Raw genomic sequence first — 25,536 nt, forward strand, 5'->3', positions numbered from 1 at the left:
TTTGTTAATGAATTATAAAGGTAGTAGCTGAAAGATCAGAGAGGTTATGGTTGGTGAGGATCTGAACTCGGATTCAAACCTGGTCCAGTGTGTTGTTTTTCTAGCATCAGAGTCCACTAGCCAAGTTAATCTCTGTAGTATCTACCTGTGGTTATTCCATTTTTCTAAAGTACATGTAAAGTTTGAGCTCAGCAGAATAAAACCATTGAGAGAGCTAGTTTGATATAAATGTTTTTTTCTGTCCGATGTTTAAGCATTTGCTGGATTATCAGTGGCTACTGCGTGAGGTGATGAAATTTTAGATGCAATTGGTATCATGCCTCACGGGACAATTAGTGCATGCCCATATATGTTTGATACCCTCTAGTCCTCACCTTGCTCTGCCTCTACATCGCAGTGTGCACAGTGCTCGAGATGGTAAAATCGTTCAGCAGTTATTTCCAGGCTGCTGCACGCTCACTGTAAACTCATTCATTTGCTCATAAATGTGCAGCTTTCTGCCATAAACATCAGAAGTTATTTCTGAACAACCAAGGTTTGACTCATTGGCCCCACTCAGACCTACCCCCAAACAGTTTTATTACTCTGTTTTCCCATACCAATTAAAATGTTTCTACAGCAATACACCTTGTCATAGAAAGCTTGTATTTCATAACCAGAGCCACTGTGAGAGGTCTGTGTCATTTTTCCAATTTCATTCGGTCCTTTCTGTAGTAGTCGTTTTGTGTAGTTACTTATTTAGATTTTATGATGGACTGAAATATTAAATTACAAACTAGATTTAACAGTTAAAGTGGCTGAAAATAAACTTGTCTAAAACACACATCATCGGCAGGGGAGCCGATACTTAGGCTATGATGTCGTATTAAATAGTGCCATGTTGTGGCCATTATTCAGAAGGCTGTTGAGAACACAAGCTTACATTATGCTTCTTAGTAGAACCCCAAAGACAAAGAGGTCACTAGCTGTCCCAATAGAGCGTTCAGGACGTTTCCTAGCCCTGCCCCCATCAGGCAAACTGTTAGAGAACCTCTGACTTCTTCACAGAGAGCAGATCGCGTGAGCACAGGCAGTGAGGAGATGCGTGCTCAGCCCAGAGCACATCCAGCCCCAGAGACTCTTTCTTCCTAGGTGTTTTGCGGGGACCTGAAAGGCAGGAACAGTGAGCAGCCTTAGAGAAGAGCACCACGTTCAGATATGTGGTGCAGAGCTCTTCAGAACAGCTTGGTATCTAGAAAAGGTTGCTTCAGTATATAAGCCACACCAGGTCTCTGGCCCTCTACTTTTGAGAGGCAAAAACAACCCTAATTATATCTACACACAAAGAAGAATATGCAGGGTGTGCTCATATCAAAAACATTCATTTGATTTAGCCAGACTATTGTGTGGCCCAGGAACAATAATTGCAGTTCTATAATAGTCAACTTCCAGGATGTCTAGACAAGAGGGATATTAAACTCCTGAGTCATTTGGTACTAAGAAAGACTTCATAATAAAAAAATTAGGTGTCCTTTGAAGAAAAAGAATTTCATTGTATTTGAAGTGCAGATGCAAGCATGCTCATGTATGTGCACACATGCATACACACACACATGCACACTGTATTCCCTTAAATGATGCAGACTCTAATAAGGCATACTTTTTTGGTATACGTCATACATGTAGTTTGAAAAGTGGATTCATAGTTTCTAACATACGTGGTGATTTTCTTCTTCTGCCTTCCTAGTGTCCCTTCTATTCTTGCTCTAAATGTATTAAGGACTACAAAAGTCTCCATGTGACACACTTGGTGGCCTTTGTCTTCTCTGGCAATACTTTAATGATTCACAGATACTTTTTATAGTCTATAATCATTTTAAATATTAATACAAAATTTTCTTCACATCTCAGTCTTCTAATCGGAGATTATAACAATAAAAATGCATATGTGCTTTAAACACAAACAACCTCTTAACATACATTCAGGAGGACATAACACTTCCATTAGAAACATAGACCCTGCTCTGTGTGGAGTCGCTGCTGCCTGCCATGGTAGACATATCTATCCCATGCTCTTGGGTGCAGGTAAGACGTATGCACAGATAACCATAGTGTCTTGGGTGATGAGTCACATAAGTGCTCTGGTACCAGTAGGCCTTGTAAGCTGATCGTTTCAGTTATCTTTTGTTGTGTAGAAAACTACCACAGAATTTAGTGACTTCACAAAAACCATTCTGTTTTATTCATTATTTTGTGGGTTAGGAATCTGGGAAGGGCACTGCTGAGTAGTCAGTCTCTGGTCCACATCTGGGGCAACTGGAGCTGGAGGATCCACTCTCACGGAGGCTTCTCCACGCACCTGTCTGCATCTTGGTGCTCCCAGGCCTCCCTCTCCCCATGTGGCATTGCATTCTCCAGGCCCTCTCCCTGTTGCTTTGGCTTCTTGGAGCCTAGTGGCATGTGTGTAGTCAGGCTTCTTGCCCACAGCTGGGAACCCCCAGAGCAGCAAACAGAAGCTGCAGGCCTTCCCTGAGCTAGTATCAGAAGTCCCATGTGTCACATCCACGGCATTCTCTTGGTCAATGAACAAGCTACTGAAGCCAGCCCAGATGCCAGATGATACATGAAGATTGCACAAAAGCATCGTCAGAACAGAAAGTTAAGGGCTGTAAAAAAGCTGATTATAAAATTCCTTTGAGGAATAAATCAGATTTGTAGCTACTGGTTGCCCAACAACTACTTTGTTTTTGAGGAGAAAAAGTGAAATGTTACACATTGTTTTGTATTTGATTTTTGCCTTAACACAGTGAAATCAGCCATCTTTGACTCCCTGTTGGATTAATTATGATGGTAATAATGCTTAACTGTATGTGAGCAACAGTGGCAAGAGAGGGCTCAGGGGTGACATGAAGCTTTTAAGTGTGAGTGACTGTTGTGCTATTGACTGAAATAGGAAACCCAGAAGGAGAAAATGTTTGAACCAAACCATATAATGATGCTGTACACTGCAAGTGACAAAATGCCTAACCTACAGAAGCCTAAAACCCTGATTTTTATTCCAGAGGTCTGGGGACAGGTAGTTCCACGTTTGATTCAGCATCTCAAAGATGTCAGGGCTCTGAGCCAACTTCTGTGAGAGTCTTTTGACCTTCCTCTCATGTTGCAAGGTGGTCTGCTTCCGCTGCAAACATCATGTCGTATTTTAGTGACAGAGAAGGGAAGGAGTCTCTCTCAGTGTCTCTCATCCCCAGGAGCTCCACACCAGATCTCTCCTAAGTCCCATTGGCTGACAGTGGATCACATTTCCACACGCTAGCCTCAGAGGAGAGTGGGAGAGCTAGCGTTGATGTTGTGAGGCTTTTTCACAGGCAGCCAGCTCAGCCAGCAGAGAGAAGGACATTAGGCAGGCAACCAACGGTGTCTGCCACAGTGATGAATCCCATTTTCTCTCTCCACACAGTTGATAAAGGCTCACTTAGCAGCCTTATAGAGCTTGAATTAAATGGGCTAAATCATAACTATAATAAATTAATATTTTCTGGATGCGTGTGAGTTTCTCTATTGGCTTTCACTTTGTGGTTGAGAGCTACCACTGCTTCTTAACAAATAAAAGATTTAATTGTTTCCCTCATACTTTAAAATTTAGATGAAAATTCTTCAGTAACATGTCCATTAAGACATGTTACCCGTTGTTTATTCTGCAAGATTGCTTTCTGTTCTTTCTGTTACCATAACATATTATATAAGTGCTTTTATGTGTGTATATGGGTTTATAAGAGGAAGAAAATTCTCTAGACATATGAACCATGTTTGTTTTAGAATCTGGAGACTCACAGAACTCCCTGACATTAGTTTTTAGTTGTAAGTTGAAGCAGGACAGCCAGTTCTAACTGTTCTCATCCCTGAATGGCAAAGTCTGGCAGAACTGAGCCTGTGACACAAGCAGCATAGCAGTAAGAAAATACATAACCTCAGCTGAGAAAAAAATACTTTGACTCATCTGGTCTGGGCATCTGGGATTGCAAAGTAAGGCTTAATTTCTTCAGCTGGATAAAGCTGAAATTCTTTAATATGTTTATCTGTAATTGTCCAATTATATTTCAACCTAATAACATTTAAACTGTAATAAAGTAGTTTTTATAGACTCAAAACATTTGAGCTGAGAGTATCACTACCGGTACCTTTGCTAGTGAGAAGTAGGAAAGGTGAGGGGAAGACCTGAAGAAAGAAACTCTAAATATCATCTTGTATCTGTAGCAGTTCGTTTGTTCGTTCATTCATTCATTCATTTGACATTAATTGAATGCCTGCCACACTCTTGGTGCTAGGGGTGGAAAAAAAATAAGACTGAACGTGCCTTCGAGGCACAAAGCAGTGTTATGAGAACAGAGATGGCAACCTGCCTTCTCATCACAGCTGTACAATAGAGAAGTGGATATAGGAAATCATTATTGTCTACACCAGCAGTCCCCAACCATTTTGGCACCAGGGACCAGTTTTGTGGAAAACAATTTCTCCACAGACCAGGGAGGCACATGGTTTTGGGATGATTCAAGCACGTTACATTTGTTGTGTACTTTATTTCTATTATTATTACATTGTAATACATAATTAAATAATTATATAACTCACCATAATGTAGAATCAGTGGGAACCCTGAGTTTGTTTTCCAGTAACTAGACAGTCCCATCTGGGGGTGATGGGAGACAGTAACAGATCATCAGGCATTAGATTCTCATAAGGAGCACACAATCTAGATCCCTCACATGCACAGTTCACAACAGGGTTCATACTCCTATGAGAACCTAATGCCACCACTGATCTGACAGGAGGAGCTCGGGTGGTAATGATAGCGATGGGGAGCAGCTGTAAATACAAATGAAACTTCGCTTGTTCCCTCGTGACTCACCTCCTGCTGTGTGCCCTGGTTCCTAACAGGCCACAGACTGATAGCACTCTGTGGCCCAGGGGTTGGGGACCTCTGGTCTACACAACAAGCTGCTTGAGCTGGTTTTCTTTACAATGTTAAAGAGCTTTCTAAATTTGTGTTGGTGTAGTAAGATCACGGCATTATGTTACAGTAATTGTGTTTGAACTAAGTTATAGTGAATGCCAAGAAAAGGCCCTACCTGCTCTCCTTTCTGATATTCTGGAAATAGATTCCAAAACAACTTAGGGCCTTGGAGAAACTTTTATTTCCAAAATACTGGAAATACTCAAGTCAGTGATTTACTAGAAGCTCTATTTTTGAACCTCGTATTTTAAATGTTAAAAGCTATTTTGAACAATTGATACTTGTAACAAAAAGTTCAATGCCATATGTACTTGGCAAACTTTTCTGTAAGACATGACCCAAGAAGGAAAGTGAAAATTGATCTCAGGCTTAAACTCTTCTTTAACTTCCCCTAACCACCTAAATCTGACTCTATTTTAGACTTTAATACATGAAAACGAGGTCATGTGAGCCCTAATTCATGTAACTGAAGGAAGTCCACACTTCCCCATTTATTGGCGATGATTCTGATGGTGGCCTTAGGCTTGCTGGTTTTTACTGCCACCAAATCCCAGTGCTGGCTTCAGTCTCATCTTTTCAGGCCAGCTCAGCCCACGTTTCTGCTTTCCATAGGTGGCAGCCTGTTGGACCCCAGGGCACCAGTACTCTGGGCCCTTGTAGGGGCAGGACCCTTCTCCTGGCTTAGCATTACCAGAGGGAAATCCTTACCAGAACTGGAAGTGACTTCGAGGTGACGATCACACTGGTTCTGAAGTTCCTCAGCCGCCCGTGCTACAGGGTGTGCCTCACCTGCTGCCCCAGAGCCACTCCCTACCTTCATGGGATTTGTTTCTGCCTGCGGTCTCTTTTCCCACTTTCCTACCTTCCCCAAATTCCAAGGCCTCCAAATCACAGCCCGTGGCTAGTACTTTTTTAATCTAAAAGACACAGAAAAGGCATTTTCCTAACCTAAGAGTATTCCCCTTTCCTAACCCTGGCCATTTGCCTTAAACAACATACAAAAATGGCAGAAGTCTGAAATCATAAATTTTCTTTAAATTGGCTCAACATTCAGGGCATCCTACATCAGTGTTTTCTTTCTGTTTTGGGAGCTTGGGTAAGACTCCCCTTTGCTGTGGGCATTTTCCAGATAAGGTGATGCTTTCGCTAGAAATACCCTTTTTTCATGTGCTACATAGTCTTACAGTTTTGGTCACAAGAATATTTTTATAATGAAACACCTTATAAGTATTTGTGTCCAATAACAACTTGCAGCCTATAAAATGGCTGTTTCTGGTGTTTTCTAAAGTGTTGAGGAAGTGTCTCTAGGGCAGAAATCTCCAAACCCCAAGGTAGTGGTCTGTGGCCTCTTTGGAACTGGACCACACAGCAGGAGGTGAGTGGCGGGTGAGCAGGGGAACAAGGTAGTAGTCTGTGGCCTCTTTGGAACTGGGCCGCATAGCAGGAGGTGAGTGGCGGGTGAGCAAGGGAACAAGGTAGTGGTCTGTGGCCTCTTTGGAACTGGGCCGCACAGCAGGAGGTGAGCGTCAGGGAAGCAAGGGAAGCTTCATGTGTATTTATGGCTGCTCCCCATTGCTTACATTACGGGTTGAACTCCGCCTCCTGTCAGATCAGCAGTGGCATTAGATTCTCATAGGAGCACGAACCCTATTGTGAACTGTGTGTGCGAGGGATCTAGGTTGCGTGTTCCTTATGAGAATCTAAGGCCTGATGATCCGTTAGTATCTCCATCACCCTCAGATGGGACCATCTAGTTGCTGGAAAACAAGCTCAGGGCTCCCACTGATTCTACATTATGGTGATTTGTATAATTATTTAATTACATATTACAATGTAATAATAATAGAAATAAAGTATACAATAAATGTAATATGCTTGAATCATCCCCCAACCATCCCCCCCATCCAGTCCACAGAATAATTATCTTCCACAAAACCAGTCCCTGGTGCAAAAAAGGTTGGGCACCACTACTCCGGAGCACCCTGTCCATGGCTGTGCTAGGCCTCAGGTGAGCAGAGCGAGTCTTCGTGAGACAATGTTAAATGTTAAAACTAGCAAATGTGTTAGGGAATAAAAAAAATTTATAATGTAAGGTAAGCTGTTGTAAGCCTGAGAAACTCCATTTGAGAGCTGCTCCCCAGACATCTCCAGGTTCAGGTGACCCTTCCAATTCAGGCAAATGGAGTGGAAGTTTGAGAAACACCATACTTAAGCAGGTGCCATTGTACAAAAATGTATAACCTTTAAAAGTATTTCCCATTATTGCACTTACTAACTCCTTGTTTTGCAAATCATTTATACACCATAGACATTTTATGCAATATGTATATGCCATGAAAGTTGTGTTGGAGTTGATATATTTGTAAATTGAATCCATTTAAAATGCAATAGATACTTTATAGGAAACCCTAAAATAAATTATTTTATAATCACGTCCTGATTGTTAATTTTATAAGTTTGAGTTTAATCAATTATTTTTCTTAAAGTAGGTTTTTCACTGACTATTAAGATAAACATCTACTTTTTACAAGTTGTTTTTCAGGTTTATTGAGGTATAATTGACAGATAAAAATTGTATATATTTAAGGTGTACAACACGATGATATATATACACATTGTGAAATGATTACCACAAAAGTTAATTAACACAAAGATTACATCCACTTAAATTGAAAATAGTTCTTTATAAATTTGGCTTTCAAAAACAGTCACTGTCAGTGAATTTATCTGACTCAGATCAATGAAAATTTAAGACGATGTCTGTTAGTAGTGTTGAGTACTTGAAGAAGTATTTTTTAGTTTCCTGACCATGTTAAAGAAGTATTATCTTAACGAAGCACATAAAATAAAACATCAGCTCAATCGTGAAATTCCTCAGGGCAGATTATTAAATAACCATGAGATTAACCAGGCTAACTTCAAAGTTGATTTGGCATGTTTTACTGTTTATTGCTGTAAGGAATTACATTAGTCAAATATAGATGTTCAGTACATTTTCATTAACATGCTGTGCGTGTCCAGTTTCTTCTAGATGCTTTCTTGGTCTTCATACAGTGTCATCATTCAATAAATGTGTAATAGAAAAGCTTATTAAAATTTTGTAATACTTAATGTAAAAGATTAAAAATAAAGATAAAGTAGAATGAATAGAATATAATTGAAATAATTTGGAGTCCACTTTGTAACGATTTATTTGTTAATTTAGAAACATTAAAAGTATGTGACCACAACTTTTTGTTCAAACATATCACTATGGACAAAATAAGAATGATGTCGTATTATTCGTAGGCTATTTGAAAAAGAATATTAGCCTTTTCTAGCCTAAAATTTGAAAAAAATAAAATTGCTAGTTACCTTATTTATTAGTAAAGTAAATATCTGAGATAACTAGTTGCTTATACAAGATTTAAGTGAGATGTAGAACACAATACAAATATGGTTATCATTGACTAGGATAACCATATGTTATTGTATTGAAATAATTCAATAATTATGTATTACTATATTGAAATCTCAATTAGAACATTATTTATTATTATATTGAAATCTCAATTAGAACATTGACAGATTTTCCAGTGATTCTTTTGTTATGTTGATAATCTCTATCACCTAGGAAAAATAATGTGACTTATCTGTTGTGTGAAATCTTAAAATTTGAAATAAATGACTATATTAGTCTAAAAATTCTATTACTGAATTTAGGTAACATGGAGAAAGTATGTGTTTTTCTAAGAATCTGATTGAATCAAGTCTTGCAAACTAGTAAATAAACTTTGATTTGATTTAAGTACAATATTGTTCACTTTAAGACAGAATATTTGCTAAAACCAGAATTGTAACTCTCGGCTTGTCTGTGATTGAGGGAATAGAGCATAGGGAAAAACCCTGACTGTGTGGAAAACGCTGGCTTGTGCTGGGCTTTGCTGGTAGAGTGATGGCTCATAACTACAAGCAGAATTGATAAGTTGTTGAAATGTGATTCTAATGGATTTTTTAAAATTTTATTATTAGGCTATCAGCTGCAAAGGTCAACACAGTATATCCTACACTTTGTCAAGGAATCAGACTGTGGTGGTGGAGTACACACATGATAAAGATACGGATATGTTTCAGGTAATATTTTTCTTTTTTAATAGAAATTTTAGCACATTTTCCTTTAATTCTGTATTTTTTATATGTAGTCAGATCTTCCAGCCCAGTGTCCAGGGGAAAAAAGTTGAAGATAATATAAAAATTATTCCTGTTTGGTTGTTGAAAGATTAAGAAAAAAACTTAATTAATTAATTGTAAAAGGAAATTATAAAGGCTACATTCTCAGACCTCAGTGCAATAAAAATAGACATTAATAGCAAGAATAAAAATTTTAAAAGCTAACCACTTTTAAAACCAACATTTTCAGAATACTTTCTGAACAACACTTGAATGAAAGGGATATCCAAACTACATTTATAGACCTTTTCAGAAATATCTGTGAGAATATCATGTAGCAAAACTGACAAGATGAGGCCAACATCTTACTCAGAAGAAAATGTCTTAAGTGCTTCCATTACTAAGAGGAGGCAAAGAGAGAGAGAGAAAGAAAATCAAAGGACTAAACATTTATCTCAAAAGTTCTTTTTTGACAAAGGACAGCAATTAAGAAAGTATAGGATGGGTTTGGGCATAGTTTTAGTGGTATATAATATAAAGTCCAGAAGTACATCAAAAGAAAGCAGAAGGAAGGAAAAAAAATATTCGTCAGTTAATGAATTTAAAAAGTAGAAAATAAATATATTCCAGATGTAGTACTTTAAAATAGCAAACAATTAAAATTTGGACTAATAACAGAAAAAAGCAAGCTTAAGTTGGAATTGGTGAGGCTTTGCATTTCCATATGGAGAGTTAAATTATTACATAAATGATGTCAAAACAAACATCAAAAAAGTATGATAAATACTAACATTATACTCTGCTAAAGTAAATTCTAGAGAATAAACATTTACATGTAAAACCGAAGGAACAAAAAGTTCTAGAAAAAAACTTAGGAGAATTCATATTCTTGGAATAGGGAAGGATCAATAGTAAATGAAGAAATAGATTTTACTGTACACATTTTCACTTATTTTTAAATGTCACAAAAATTAGAAGTCAAACTAGAGACAATTAGGGCAACAAATCAAGTAGACAAAGGATTGACACCTGCTATACAGTAATCACTTTTCCCATGCTTTCAAAAATGGACAAAGAACAAAACATACAATTCTCAGAAGAAGAAATATAAATGGCCAATAAATATATAAAAATAATTTTAAAATACCAAATGAATTAATAAAATACTCTTTATTACCTATTAATTGGAAAATATTAAATAATACAGCACTGTAAAGCATTGTATGGAATTGGTCCCCCTGGTGGGACTGTGAATTGGTGTAGCATTTCTATAGGGCAACATTGCAATACTACCATGAATTTCAACACTCAGACCAATTGACCCAGTAATTCTAACTTCAGTCATTTTTATACATAAATAATTAAGGAATATGAACAAAGATTTGACCAAAAGGTTGTTCATTGTAGTGTTGTATATGCTAGTAAAAAAGTAGAAATAAATGTACACTTCCAGGAGTAGGTAAGAATGATTACAGTATGGTGCATTTAAATGCAAAATACCGTGCAGCCATTACATGACTATTAAATGGGAAATACAATAAAATAAGTGAAAAAAGGCATATGTCCATCCACTTCATGCTTTATTTTTATATGCACACACATAAACATAGGTATGGAAGACAGATGGAACTAGAAAGAAATGCCCCAGCTCTTTTTCCATTTTCTATAACATTGTGAAGTGCAGGCCTAATCTGGATCACCTAAGTCAGTACTTTTGATTGAGAAAGAAAGAAAATTTTATGTGGTTTTTAAATGTATTTGTAGTAGTCCTGAACTTCAACACCTCAGACTGATAAGAAGAGCCAAAGACAAATTACAAATGGGGGAAATATTTACAATTTGTATCACAAAAGGTTAATGTCACAAATATATAAGATACTCCTAGAAATCTCTTTTTAAAAGTCCTACAATCAGATAGACAAATGAGCAAAGGATTTGACAGATAGTTCACCAAAAAAGGAAACGAAGTAGCTCTTAAAAATAAGAAAATATGCTCAACCTCATTTACAAAAAGAAAAATGTGAATTAAAACCACATAGAGATACCACTTTTTACTTGTCAGATTGGCAGAAATCCAAAAGGTTTTGTCAAAGATGTGGGGAAAACAGACACTATCCTACATTCTGTAAATTGGTATAGCATTTATGGGGTAGCAATTTGAAAATACCTATGAAAAATACAAAATGTTTACATAGTTTGACTCAGCTCTTCTCTTTGTAAAGCTCTTCTTTCTAGAGACTTACCCCAGAGATATCCTTACCTACATGCAAAATGCCATTTGTACAGAGTTATTGCTCAAAGCATTGCTTAATAGGAAAAGATTGGAAACAAGCTAAATGTTCTTCAGTAGTGGACCAGTTTAGTAAATTTGGGCACAGCTGTACAGTGGAGCCCTCCAAGAGTATAAAACCGAACAAAGAAGAGCTATATGTATAGCCACAGAAAGAGCTCCAAACATATTAAATGAGTTAAATATTAATATTATTGAATATATTGGGTCATATTGGTAATATATATTCAATTAAAATGTTACTAAATTAAATGTTAAATAATATTAAATATTACATTATTATTTTTATATTGTAAAGTATTACATTATTAATTTAATATTGTAAAATGGTTTAAATAATGCTTATATGCATTTAAAAATCTCCAAAATGATTAACAAGACATTAACGTAGCAGTTGCCTTTGTGGGGAAGGGGACTGAGCAGGTGGTATACAGGGAGATATTTTACACTTTTCGAGTTTGGAACTATGTGTATGTATTAGATATTTTAAAACTAAATAATCTTAGATAAAATATATAGTCATAGTTATAAACATAGTTATTAAAGTGCCAGTTTGAACTCAAAAATAAAATTTATCATGTTTGGGCAAAATCTCCATGCCATTCTGTTATATAATCTTATAAATGTCTTTTCTTCTTCTTTTGTTAAGGAAAATATTTTCCTACATAAGTATATGCATATTCTTCCCTGTTGATATTTTTATGAAACTTCATTATTATATCTTTTTCATACTCATTACAATTATTTATTTTCAATTTATAAATTTTTTCCCTACTTATAGTAGCAGTAAAGATTTTAAAGATTTTTTTTACAGAGAGTTCTTAATCCTAAAAAAAGTGGATCAAGCCTATTTCACTATTGTCCATGATACTTTTTTACCACTTAAATTCAAAAACTTACTGTGATGGTACCTGTTATAGGTAAGTCAGGTACTCTCAAAGTGTGAGACATTAAATTCCTTTAAGAAGAATCTTGTTTCTTCGGAATTTTTCAGAGTTTCATAGATATTCTTTAGCGACATATGTGTCACATAGTGTATTCCGCACTATTGAACAGTCACATTTGACTCACATGCTCACTTTCTTCCCTCACATCTCTGCAGAATGAATTAAAGATTTAGCTGGACTTTTTCAGCTTCCTATTACTAACTTCTAAGTACATTATGCATACTTCCTATTTTGTCATACAGAATATTAAAAGACTCAAGATTTAATAAAACTCCTAATTTTTAAACTGGAGATTCACAGCAATGAAAAATACAATGACTGTTAATACAGTTTGGTGCCACTGCTTTGAATCGTGCCAAAGCACCAGCAGCTTTACCCACCAGTGTTCTAGCACCATCAGTGTAGAGACCAGCACAGTGGAAAAGGCAGTTAATGTCTTTGTATTATTATGAAGGTAGTTTTGGCCTCATGTACCTAGACCCCATGGCAGGGTCTCAAGGACCCTCTGGGGCTCATGAACCACATTCTGAGAATACCAATTTGTACCAACCTCTTAATTTCATAGCTGAGAAATCTGGGTCTTTGAAAGGAAAAGTAATGTAAACTAAGGTCAGAGGAGGCTTTAGGGGCAGAGCTAAGATTTAGGTCACTGGGCTCTTCATTCTCTGAATAGTACCAGCTCAGCCTCTTTAAATAAAGTATGGTAAGCCAAGCAAGAATTCACATGTTTCTTAAGGAAACATAACACATTATACACACAGACTAACTGGACCTATTAGAAGGATCCATGGCAGATCATTTTAAGCAGAGAACTAAGCAACTCTCAGAAGACCTTGAAAAGATAGATTTGTTTCCACGTTTTCCTCCTTTTAACAAGTTTATATTTCCAAAACCTACTACTGACAAAAATCACCGAGCAAAAAGCACTACAGCACTCACAGTTCTCAAGTATGGACCTCAGTGTGGAGAGTTTGTTTTAGTCATTCCCATTAAAATGATTTCTAGGGTTAATTGAGTATCTAAAGGCAGAATATCAGAATGAACCAAGAAAGGGCTTTATGCTGCATTTCCCACTGTGAAGTCAAGTTAGTAGACTCAGAACTCAGAAATATTATGGCCTGAGGGGAAAAATCAAAGCTAGATCTGAATTTAAGGTATGAGAAAGAGTAAGATCTTGGTCATTATTGTCTGGAGTAGGGGTAAAGAAAGAAAGAAACTCTAACAGGAAAGTGAAACATAAAGGAGAAAATAGTTCATGGAAGGAATTAGAGGAAGTGGTGCATTGTCTTGACTGTGCCTAAAGTGCAGTGCCAAGTGCCTTCTGACCAGAGGGGCTAGGAGACTGACTGGGTCCTGCAGCCAGTGCTCAGGGGTCCTTTCTCTCCGATTTCACACTTTCACAGGCTTCGAACCTGGTACTACAAGGCCTAACATTTTTGGGTTTTTGTTTTTTTGTTTTTTTGTTTTTTTTTTTTTGGTTTTCAATTTAGTTGATTTACTGTAGTTTTAGATGGTAACATTTAATTAGTATCTATTAAGAGGAAAATGTTAAAGAATGTCTACATTTTCTAGTGGGTATTTCTACAACCGTTGCACATGAGCAGGCTTGTGCAGGTATGTGCGTATCTCATAGGATTCGGCCTCCCTGTCATTATCTTCCAATTATTATTTTCATCTCTTGACCATCTGCTGTGTCAGAAACTCCTTTGGTGGCTGGGGAGAGAGAACTAAGGCTCTCCTCTCAAGCAGCCTACATCTGGAGGAGGCAGCAGACCAGAAATAAGCAAGCCCTTCAGGCAGAGGAAACAGTGAGTGCAAAGGCTTCAAGTCAAGATCACAGTGGAGAAGGATGGCAGTGAACTTCGTTGGACTTGGAAGGGCAGGTAGAGGCTGAGAGAGGTAGGACCTTCAGGCCAGGTAGAGTTTGGGATTTATTCCAGGAGTTTTGGGAAGCTGTTGGAGGATTTTAAGCGGGAGAGAGGTATAATCTGATTTACGTTTTTGTACGATTTCTCAAACTACTGTATGGAAAAGAATCTAGGTGGCAAGTATGAAAACAGGGAAACCAGTTTGGAGGCTAAGGTGATAGAACCCAAGTAAGAGATAATGGTAACCAAAACCAAAATGGGAAAAGTGGAAGGATTGAGGATGTGTTTGGAGGTTCAGCTGACAGTGTTTACACAGGGCTGATGTGGGCATGGAGGAACGTGAAGAACTGGGTTATTCTTGGGTTTTGACTTTTGGCTTGAGCAAATTGGATGTCAGTCAGTCATTGATATAGGGAAGCCCCAGGGGGAAGGGGGATCCAAGTTCTGTTTGGCACATATTACATTCGAGATATTTATCACGCATACAAGTGGAGATTGGGTATGCTGGTCTGAAGCTCAGGGGAGAGATCAAGACTTTCAGCTGATAGGTGGGATTTGGTGATACTATCTAGGGAGAGAACAGAAAGAAAAGGGAACGGGGAACTATTTACCAACTAGCCTGAAAGTTTCATTATCTTAGTACCAGGTAGAGATGGACCAGGATATGCTGGTTCAGCGTAAGCCCTGGATTTAGCAATATATTGATTGTTGGAATCAGCGTGAATGGTTTCAGTAGAGTTGTGGGGAAGGAAGCTCAGTTGGAGTGGGTTGAGGAAGAAGGAAGTTAAAGATATGGGTGAGGAAATGGAGGAAATAACTAATGACAGGTTTTCTAAGAAGTCTTGCTGTTAAGTGAATCAGAGAAGCAGGGCTGGAGCCTGAGGGTTGCTTGCAGGTGAATGAAAGCATTTTTAAAAATGGGAGACTAGTCCAGAGCAGTGCTACTCAAACTGCACTCCCTCTGCCCAGCAGTGAAATGTTTGTTAAAATACAGAATGAGATGAGCATACAAGTTGAGAGGAAACCTTCATGACAGTTTGGCATTGCCGAAACATCCAAGCAGATGATCATTTCTCAAGTACTCATTTTTATTGTATGTTTAAAAGGCATCAGTGACTAGTTAAAATTTAAAACAACAACAGCAACAATACTGGTCCTTTAACCACAGAGTTTGAGAAGCTCTAGAATGTGTGTGAGAGCTGATGGCACCATCCAGTATAAAAGGAGAAATTGGTGACTCAGGAAAGAGAGGAGATAGTATTAGGAGCAAAATCCTTGGGAAAGGGAGAATATTAGAATATCAAGTGTCGATGGAAAGATTGCTTTTAGATGGGAGCAACAACTTTTCATCCTTATCCCAGGAGGGAAGTCAGAAAATAAAGTGATTGATGCAGGGAGATGGGTAGGAATTGGTTGAGGGAGGTGAGAAAAACGGGAGGCCCTTCTAGATGCTTTGATACCATCTTACCTATCCTGGCTTCAGCTAACATCCAGGCAAACCCAAACTTTTCTTATATGTATAAAATTTAACATACTGAATGGAGCAAGTTCTCACTGTAGCTGGTTATATGACTATCAGCACTCTGTGACTATCACATGAAATTCAGAAGCATCCTGGCTTGCGTGCTATATGAATATCAGATGAAATTCAAAAGCATCTTGGCTTGTGTGCATGACTGCCTTTAATGTAGAGTTGATCCAGTAGTCAAAAGAAGGGGCAAGCTGCAGGTGTTCCACATTTGAGTGATTTTTCAGGAGGAAAGTTACTTAGTTTTATTTTTTGTTTTGTTTTGTTTTCGTGGAAAAAGCAACATGAGGCTTGCGTCATAAAGTATAAAATTTTACCAGCACTCTAGAGGTTAGATTTAAGTGGAAGCAAACTGATAAATCATACGTATGACCAATCAAGGTAAGTGTCATGACTTAAAATCATTGATCCTACCAGTCTGTTCCAGTTAGAATAAAATTTCCTGTTTTACAGTCAATTTCAATGACTTCATCAAGACATTAATTTAATACATTTGGATGAACTCAGAATGTGGCCCTTCTAGAAAAGAGTTATTTCTGTACACAAGAAGGAATAGTTACAAAACATTCAAACCAGCAGAGTGATTTTGACTTTGAACTTATAACAGAGCTTGAAAAGGCATTGCCCTCTTCCATGGAGATTAACAAATCTTGGGACAGTGACTGTTGCTGTGAGGCTCCAGGTTTGGTGAGATGACTGGAAAATTCTAGAATTTATCATGTTTTACTCCTAAACTTCATTGAAATAGAGGCTCAGGACGGGTTTGCACCTAAGTTTGAAGTTGGCTTTGTTTTCACCTTTATACTTTTCTCTATTTGTTAAGTATTTTGCAGTAAGTCTTCATTACTTTTCTAATTTTCTTTTTAAAAAATGTTTAACAAAATTAAAGCAGTCTGAATCAGTAGAGCTTCCAAGTTACCCGGTTTTTAAATGAATCTAGCAGAGAGGAGATTTTGCAGCTTTAGAAGGATGAATTATATGATTTTATAATACATCTAATTTAGATTTTACATTGCATTTTTTAACAAGTTATGTGTTTTCTAAACCTGAAATGCATATATCTAGGCAATATGCATCTGTTCAAATTGTTAAGTGTCAATGAAACCAGCAGTTTAGTTCATTCCAGGCATATTTCATTAGGACAAGAAATTAAGGGTTATAAAAAACAAGAGAAAATAGGTATCTGTGGTCATTGGTTTTAGAAAGATAGTCTGTGCATGAGAATGTATATATGAGATTTACAAAAGAAATTTGATATTGTTCTAGGAAGCAAGCTGAGCTAAGTGATACAAGATTTTTTTCTACTTTATTCATTTGGATGAAAAATGTATTACATTGCCTAGTTTGTAGACAGAACTTTGAGACCAGAGTAAAAATATCTTGGAAATTGACTTTTGGGAGCTTTATGTGCATACGTCTCAGGTCTCTGCATTCCTCCCATTGGCAACTTCAGAATCAGAGTTACGGTTGTTGGGAGAGAACAATATCATATTTAGTGAGAAAGTGTTAATTTACGTATAAGTGATTTTAACCTAAGAAGTCCTTTTGGCACATAAAACACTTAGCACTGTTTTCCAGTTAGAGATTCATAAAGCAGAATTACATAACTTTTCAAATATTCCATATTGAGGATTTTCATATTTGTAAACAAATATTTTTCCTAGTTCACAGGAGAGAGTAATACCTGTCTTACTTGAATTGATTGAATAGGACAAGCTTCATTAAGCCTTTATTGGATGCTTTGTTAGAAGCTTTGTTAGAACTTTGTCACATCTTCCTAATGAAATACATTCTTTCTGGCAGCATTTAAATCTTTACAAAGAAAGGTTAGCCAATATAGTATTATTGACAGTCTTTTAGACTTCCACAAGAGAGGTTTTAAAAATTTAAACTTGAAATGCCAAGACCAGCTTTTGAAATCTTTCATTTGACTACATCCCAAATTTTGGGCTGGCTTCACATCCTTCTCTTTCATGCTGAGTAGTGTTAATGGACATTTATCTCTATGTCTGGATTAGGGCTGTTCTTGCTCAGTGCTGGGAGTCACTGTTGGATTTACCTAACAAGGAAAACCATTCTGTGGAGCTGGACAAGAAAGTAGGAAGCAAGAGTTCCTTTATTTAAAATCTTGCTTTTTTTAACCCCAGAAATAGAAAAAAAATAATTGTCGTGAAAGTAATATTGCTTCCCGGATCCAAGAGATGAAATCTGATGAGTGGCCAAAGATCTACTGTTGTCCTCTTAATTGAGCTTTTTCTCAGTACTTAAAATCTAATGAACTAATGAGTGGCATAAAGTGAGTGAAGCACGATGAGTAAGTTCTAGAGATCTGCTGTGCACCACTGTGTCTGTAGTCAACAATGACTGTATTATGTGCTCACATATTTCAGAGGATACATCTCGTATTGTGTTCTTACCACAGTACAATACAATTAAAAATAGATATCTCTAATATTTGGTTACCCTAATATTTTCCCTAGTCAAATAGGAAAAGGAACATGAATGAAAATCTTGCATTAAATTCTAACCCTCAGAACAAAGATAGTGAGTGTTAAAGGGATCCTGAATGCTTTTTCCATGTGAATAAAATACAGCACCCTGCTATTTTCCGAGTGAATCACGAGTACACTTGATTTATTTAGGTGGGCAGATCAACAGAAAGCCCTATCGACTTCGTTGTCACAGACACGATTTCTGGCAGCCAGAACACGGACGAAGCCCAGATCACACAGAGCACCATATCCAGGTTTGCCTGCAGGATCGTGTGCGACAGGAATGAGCCTTACACAGCACGGATATTTGCCGCCGGATTTGACTCTTCCAAAAATATATTTCTTGGAGTAAGTACTGTCAAGAAGTACATGATTTCTAGAAAAACGCTTGTGATTATGACATGGAACATTCAATTGGAGCAAAAAAAATACTGGCTTTGTATGTTGCCTCTGGTGAGATTTTGAGATTTTAGTTTTCAGGTGGCCAGTTAAAATCTGAACGTTAGTAAGCATTACTTGCTATTCATTATATTTTTTATATTGTAATATTTACAATATAAAAAGTACTTTTTTAAAAATATGCCTGTAACATTGTCCATAATGTATTTATGGCAGTTAAGAGGCTTATTTCAGAGAGAAAAATAAATGGCCAAATTTAGATCATTAGGGCTTAGAGGAAAATGTTAGTGATTCATTCCTTCAAAAATGTTTTATTGAGTGTTTGCTATGTTCCATACTGGGCGTTTTAGATGTGGGATTACAGAGATCAAAACAGACTTGAATCCCAACCCTTATAGGGTTTCCTTGTAAGTGAAGCCCAGAAGTTTTCGTGAATATCCAGGTTTAACATAGTTTCCTTTTGAATTAGGATATTTTTGCAGGAAAAAAAGAACCCACTTAAAATGGTCTAAAATCAATGCAAATGTACTGTTCCCACATAAGAAGTGCTGAAGAAGGCCAGCTCCCGGGTTGGTGGTTCAGTGGTTCTGTGACATCCAGGGCACCGGGTTGTATCTGTCTTGCCTTCTGCCTCCCATGGTGCACCAGCCTCTTCATGGGAGGTCTTCTTGTGGGTGAGAGCTGGCTCCTGCACTTTCATATGTCCCCTGCCACATGACAGCTTCCAGCCAGAGAAGAGGGTGGCAGAAGCACTGTTTCCTCCTTGTCTCTTCTTAGAGCACAGACACCTTTCTCAGAAGCCTCCGAGAAGATATCCTGTGTCATCAGTCAGAGCCCAGTCATGTGCTGTGCCCACCTGTAAACCAGCCATTGGGAAGATGGCTGGGAGTGTCGTGTTGGATTAATCAGGATTCCCCCCACCAGCCCCAGCCATGTGAACAGTAGCTGAGCTCTATCACCAAGAAAGCTGAAGGGAAGAGCTGTGGCACAAGCACCCAAGAGTGTCTGTCCTATCATCATGTCAAGCTACATGTGCCATCTACCTTTGAGAATTTAAACACTGATTGTTGTGTAAACATAATGACCCTGACTTGTTGGCTTAACATTTTTTGAATTTTCTAGCTTTAATAGAAAGTCTTTCTTTATGGCTATCCTTTTTTCTCTATCCTGACAGTGAGTACATAGAAAGCACTTTTAGATATCAGGATAAGGACATGGCACAAGTATAACTGAAAAGAGAAAACACATCAGATTCCTGGAATCTCATGGGGTTGTGGGGAGGGTAAAAAGAATCTTAGAGGGAGAAGTCCAGGCATCCATTTTTTGCAAATTCTTGAGAACTATAATATGTGTCCAGTGATAAGTCATTCATCCATTCAACACTTCTTTTATAGTGTCGAAATAATTGTGTATTTTATCCTTGTGATTATTAGCTTTAAATAGAAAATGAAAATGCATCACCCTCCTCCCCTCTGCCTCTACACAGTGTATTAAAGAAATTCCAGAATCCTTTCCATTTCAACATCATCTTAACCTACTTTTTCTGTTCTGCCATGTGCTCTCCAGGAAAAGGCAGCAAAGTGGAAAAACCCTGATGGCCACATGGATGGGCTTACTACTAATGGTGTCCTGGTGATGCATCCTCGAGGGGGTTTCACCGAGGAGTCCCAGCCTGGGGTCTGGCGCGAGATCTCTGTCTGTGGAGATGTGTATACCTTGCGAGAAACCAGGTCGGCCCAGCAACGAGGAAAGCTGGTGAGTGCGCTTCACTCTGCAAGACGTTCCAGACTACACAAGCCTAACTCCAAGGCTGTCGTTTTTCCCTCCCCTGACGTTTGGAACCTTTGTGCAGGTCTAAGCGCCGTGTACCATAACTCAGCAGAAGCAGAATTCCACAAGCCCCAGAAAGCAAGAGGGAAATGGCCTTATCTCCTTCAGTGGTTCAACTTTTTGGGAGTAAATTGTGTTTTGCTCCTTACCACCTGAAGAATATTATCTTTTATTGTATACCTCACCACAAAAATCTGTTTTAATTCACTTTAAGAAGAATAAACTTACTTTTAGTGTAAAACTTTATTGATTTGGAAAACATTTGAGCAGTCCAAAAACAATTAGTAAAAATTATGAATTAAGGAATTATTTACTAGACTTTCTGGAACTAAAAAATAAGTCAGCTGGTTTTCCCCTTGAATTCCTATATATTAAGGCAGAATTCTCTATACTGTCCACCAAAATCATAGTTAGAACTTTTTACTTGAGATGATTTATATATTGCATTGACCTGGCATGTTAATATTTTCCTATAAATATCACCACTTATACCCATGCCCTAAAGCAGTTTTTTAAACCCATTCTTTCTTGGAGAATAATTATAATACCTTAAATGTGTAACTCTGAGTTTCTGATCTTGCCATAGCCATATAGCACAGCCACTGATTTTTAGTAAACTCTCCATTCCTGTACTTTTGCTTAATTTGCTAGGTAGAAGCTAGAACGAGAGAGAACAAATGTCTTTTTCTAGAAGCTAGAAGAGGAGTTCTTCAAAACTCCCACAGAATAAAATGTATGCGGAATAGAGGATTTGACCTGGCACTTGTTAGAAAGATCATCATCAAAAATGTCTAAGATGGAAAAAGAAGCTGGGGGCTGTTTCGCTAACCTCATTTGCTGTTCTCTACTGGATGTTTGTGTTTAGGGAATGGTTATTTTTATTTCTATTTTACACCGTTTTTCAGCTACAGGCACAGCTTATGCATCTTACAGTGTATTATGGCTGAATAAAAGAAGCATTTTCTAAAAAAAAAAAAAAAAAAAAAAGCAAATTCAATAAATTTTGTATAAATGTTTTCAAGAAATTGTAAACAAAGAAGGAAATGTGAAAGCAGTTTTTCTAAATAATCTTTTGTTTCTGATCACTGGATAGTTTTATGCAAAACCGACCTAGATTGGCCAAACTGGTTATTCATCATTATAACAGCAAGAGTAAGAAGTCAGTAAATGGTTGCTGGGTGCAGGCTCTGCGTTAACATTTTTGACATTAGCTCACTTCATCTGCACAGCAGCCCTCTTAGGGAAGTAGAGTCATCCCCATTTCATGGATGAGGAAGATGTGGCATAAAATTAAAGGTTGTCCAGTGTCACAGAGTTAGAAGGTGGCAGCCGATGAGATTCAAATTCAGGTCTCCCTGATGGAGAGCCTGGACACCTAATACTACTCACTCAGTACCATGTTGTGGGGAGCTGGGGATGGTTTACACCTGAGCATTTGCCTCCCTGGGTGAGTATAAAGCATACACTAGAGTCCGTGGGGAGCACCTTTGTCCAGGAGGGCAAATCACAGGATGAGTTTCTCGTCCACTCTGGTTGTTGTGTAGCGACTCTTCTTAGGCTGCTACATGTGCCAGAGAATTTTACAGTGTGACTGAAAAGAAAGAACTCCAAAAATGGCTTCTATTAATGGGTTGTATTAAATATACAGGCTATTTTTGAAGTTAGTCCCTATAAGCGACACTTAAAACTATGTAAAATTGTGCCGTCCCATTTGATAGCATCCGATTAACCTGACCAGTTACAAAGGCTTCCATCAGCCTGACCTTGGGCTTATGGTACACTGAACAGATAATCCTTCCTGCAATCTCCTCTTGTTAACCTCTGGAGAACATTTTTTTGGTCTGTCTTCGAGGAAAGTTTACTGACTCTTTGAGCTTCTGTTTTAATTCATGACTCATTGGTCCTGTACATGTTGCTGGTAGCATTCGATATAAATTATGTTTATCTGGAGATTAGATTTTGGGGACAGTCTCTGGCAGTACTTGTCATTTGCAGTCTAATACAGCAATTTGGGAAATAAAGTGAGCTGCTAAAAGTCTAAAATATTTGTTAAAACAGTAGTAGTCACATTGTGGAGCTAGTGCTGGTGGAAGATTATGTATTCATGTCATACTCAGCATTTGATATGAATCAATATACTAATGTATGTGTAACCAGAAATCACCATTGTTTTTCATTATTACAGCAAATGATGGAACCTCAGAAAGGTATACTAATCAACAAAATTAATTAAATGTGGGGGAAATGTCTTTTCAGGCCTTTAAACCCTGAATAAATAGGTGAATGGAATTTGAATTGTGCCCTACTTTTTTAGCTAGTTAATGATAACATATGGTAACATTTATAATATTAGTCTAGGGGGCCCTTGAGTATTTAATTAAATTATATATGAAATATTTTATTAAACTAAACTGGCTTTGTATAAAATTAAGTAAATTCAGTTAAGTTGATTGCATACCTAATTTTAGGTGAAATTATAAAAATAACCATAGAGTAACTATGTTCAGGCTCTAGCAGGTGCTTTACATTAATTGTCTTTCCAGTGTTGCTTAAAATAACCCGTGAAGTCAGTGTTGTTAATTGTGTCCATCTATAGATGAGGAAACCTGGGCTTTAAAAGGTTAAGTCACTTGCTAATAAGAAGTGGTGGATGGGGGTTGACTTCACTACCCTGTGCTTAGATAGTTGCTATGTAGGGGCCATTAGTTGCCATGGTAGAGGCCAAATGTCTCTTGCTTCCATAGTACTGTCAATTCCTGTGCCTGCTCATAGCTTTTCTTTTGTGGTAGAATTTAAAAAATAAAATCTGAGTTCATGCCTACTAATGATTGCTAAATCAGACCACCAGGTTCCAGTCCTGGTTTCGCCACTTAGTTCTGTGGTCTTGAATCGATGATTTAACCTCTCTGTGCCTGGCTTCCACATCTCCTAAATTGGAATAATAATAGTACATGTCTAATAGGATTGTTGTGAGAACTAAATAAATACAGTAGCTGGAAAGGATTGGAACAGTGCTGGACACAGTAATGCCCCATAACTGGCTGGTTGTTATTACTAAGTAGGGGATGCAAACTGGGGATATGGCAGAAAACACCATGTCCACACTCTGCCCTCGAATTGCATGGTCTGGAGGAGGTCACAGACCAGGCAGCAGATCAGCAGATACTGTATGATGAGCACAGTCATGAGAAGGCACCGAAGGTACTTTCCCTCCGCAGGACACCTACCCCAGATGTGGGAGTCAAGGGTATGTGGAAAGTAAAAGGCCATACCCCCCAGATTTATGATAAGACTTTATTGTTTACTAAGAAGTGCCCTGCAGGAGGAAAAGGGGGTTGTTCCACAGCCAGAGGCTAGGCCACCACCACACCTCAGCTTCTTACCACATCAGTATGATCCTTTAGACACAGTTTTATCCTGCAATGAGGCCTCCCCTGAGAATTGCCTGTGGTCAGCAAGGGCAGGAGCCTCATGACACCAGTTAGGGGAGAGGAGAACATGGGATGCTCGGTTTCGTGGTGGGGCGGGGAAGGAGCATCAGCAAACTTCAGGCTGTTTGAAAGGAGTCACAGTGTGTGTCCTATACAGTATTAAGATTTATCATTTTCTTGGGACCTTAACTTTTTCTAACAACTAATACTTGGGAAGGGCTGATTTCCTCATGACAAGGAAAATGTCCAGGGCAAAGTGACATCCAGGTGAGACCTGGATAGAAAGTAGGAGTTTGCCAGCCCAGGGCTCAGCTGGAGCAGGGTGTGCTGGGGTGGAGTATTCTAGGCAGAGGTTGCTCTTGCACCTGCCTGTGGGCAGTCTGAGGTAGTGCCTTCTTGGACTCTAGGTCCTTGCAGCTCATCGCAGGGCAGTCCTGGTTTCCAGTTAGGAAGAGAAGAGCTACAGCAGGAGAAGTCAAGTGACTGCATTGGGAGTGACCTTTTAAGTGTGTTAAGAAGCTTGGGCTGTACCCCAAGGGCAGCAGAGAGCCGCAAAGTTCTTTGGACCAAAGATTAACAAAATTTCTAGTGCTTCCCATTCCTCTCTCTTTCCCTTACATGGTTCTTTTCCTCCACTTCAGCCCCTGGCTCTGTCCTCAGTCCCCACTGGGACCCTGCCTGGGCAGTGGCATCCATTCCCACAGCTTCACCTAGGTGCTGGTAATATCCCAGATATGTTTCTGCGAGCCTGATCTGTCTCCCACGCTGCATCACACGTGCCTTGTATGCATTACCACCACCAATACTCTGCACACTCCTCACATTCAGCACACCCAGAACTGAACTGGCCTGGCTTTTGCTGTTGAACTTATTTAGTTCTCACAACAATCCTATAAGACATGTATTAGCATTATTCCAGTTAAATGGATGTGGAAGCCAGGCCCAGAGAGGTTGGTCATTGACTCAAGACCACAGAGCTCCTCAGTGGTGAAATCAGGATTTGCTCTCATCTGCCATTTCTCCTGTGTTTCTCTGTCTGTGGAAAGCCCTGTTCTACCCAGACAACCAGGCACGTAACGGGCTCTTGCTCAGATCAAGAGCTGAGTGCCATCGAGTCTAATTTCTTTCTCTCTACTCCCTGTGCCTCTGTCTCTTGCCACTGAGACTGTCTTTGTTGAGGTGTACTCATCCTCTCTACCCAGAGAGAGCACCAGGTGCCTCCTTCACCACTCATCTTCTACCCCTCCAACCCACCCTCCAAAGTTCCAGAAGTGACCTTTTTGAAAGGCAAACCAGTTCTTGTGTAGTTACCTAAACCCCCCACCAACTCCCTCTGGGCATGGACACCAGCCTCCCTCTCTCTCCCGCCTGGGTCTCTCGCCCCACCCACCCAGTGCCCTGAACTGCGTCCATCCTTGTTCAGCCTGGCTGCACAGCCTCGTCGAACTCCCTGTTGCTCCCTCGGCGCATATGCCATTTGGCCTCTCCTCCCTCTCCCTGCTGTGCCTTCCTGCTATCCTCCCTACTGAGGCCTGACATCTTTCTCAAATCTCTGTTAAAGAAAAACCTTTTAGAAACCATTTCTGACCATCTGTCATCATCAGAGTAA

At 38.6% G+C, this 25,536-nt stretch overlaps 1 protein-coding gene across 3 annotated transcripts in view; it reads left to right on the forward strand.

Annotated features, from left to right (window-relative positions):
* PELI2 (pellino E3 ubiquitin protein ligase family member 2) overlaps positions 1–25,536 on the forward strand; it is a 189,756-nt gene that overhangs the window by 158,238 nt on the left and 5,982 nt on the right. For all 3 annotated transcript variants that reach the window (XM_015143769.3, XM_077938777.1, XM_077938776.1), the window contains 3 exons: positions 9,005–9,106; positions 18,418–18,615; positions 20,233–20,421. In XM_015143769.3, the coding sequence (XP_014999255.1) occupies positions 9,005–9,106; positions 18,418–18,615; positions 20,233–20,421 (489 nt within the window). The remainder of the gene's footprint in view (positions 1–9,004; positions 9,107–18,417; positions 18,616–20,232; positions 20,422–25,536) is intronic.

This window comes from Macaca mulatta, chromosome 7, assembly GCF_049350105.2.
Source record: "Macaca mulatta isolate MMU2019108-1 chromosome 7, T2T-MMU8v2.0, whole genome shotgun sequence".
NCBI lineage: Eukaryota > Metazoa > Chordata > Mammalia > Primates > Cercopithecidae > Macaca > Macaca mulatta.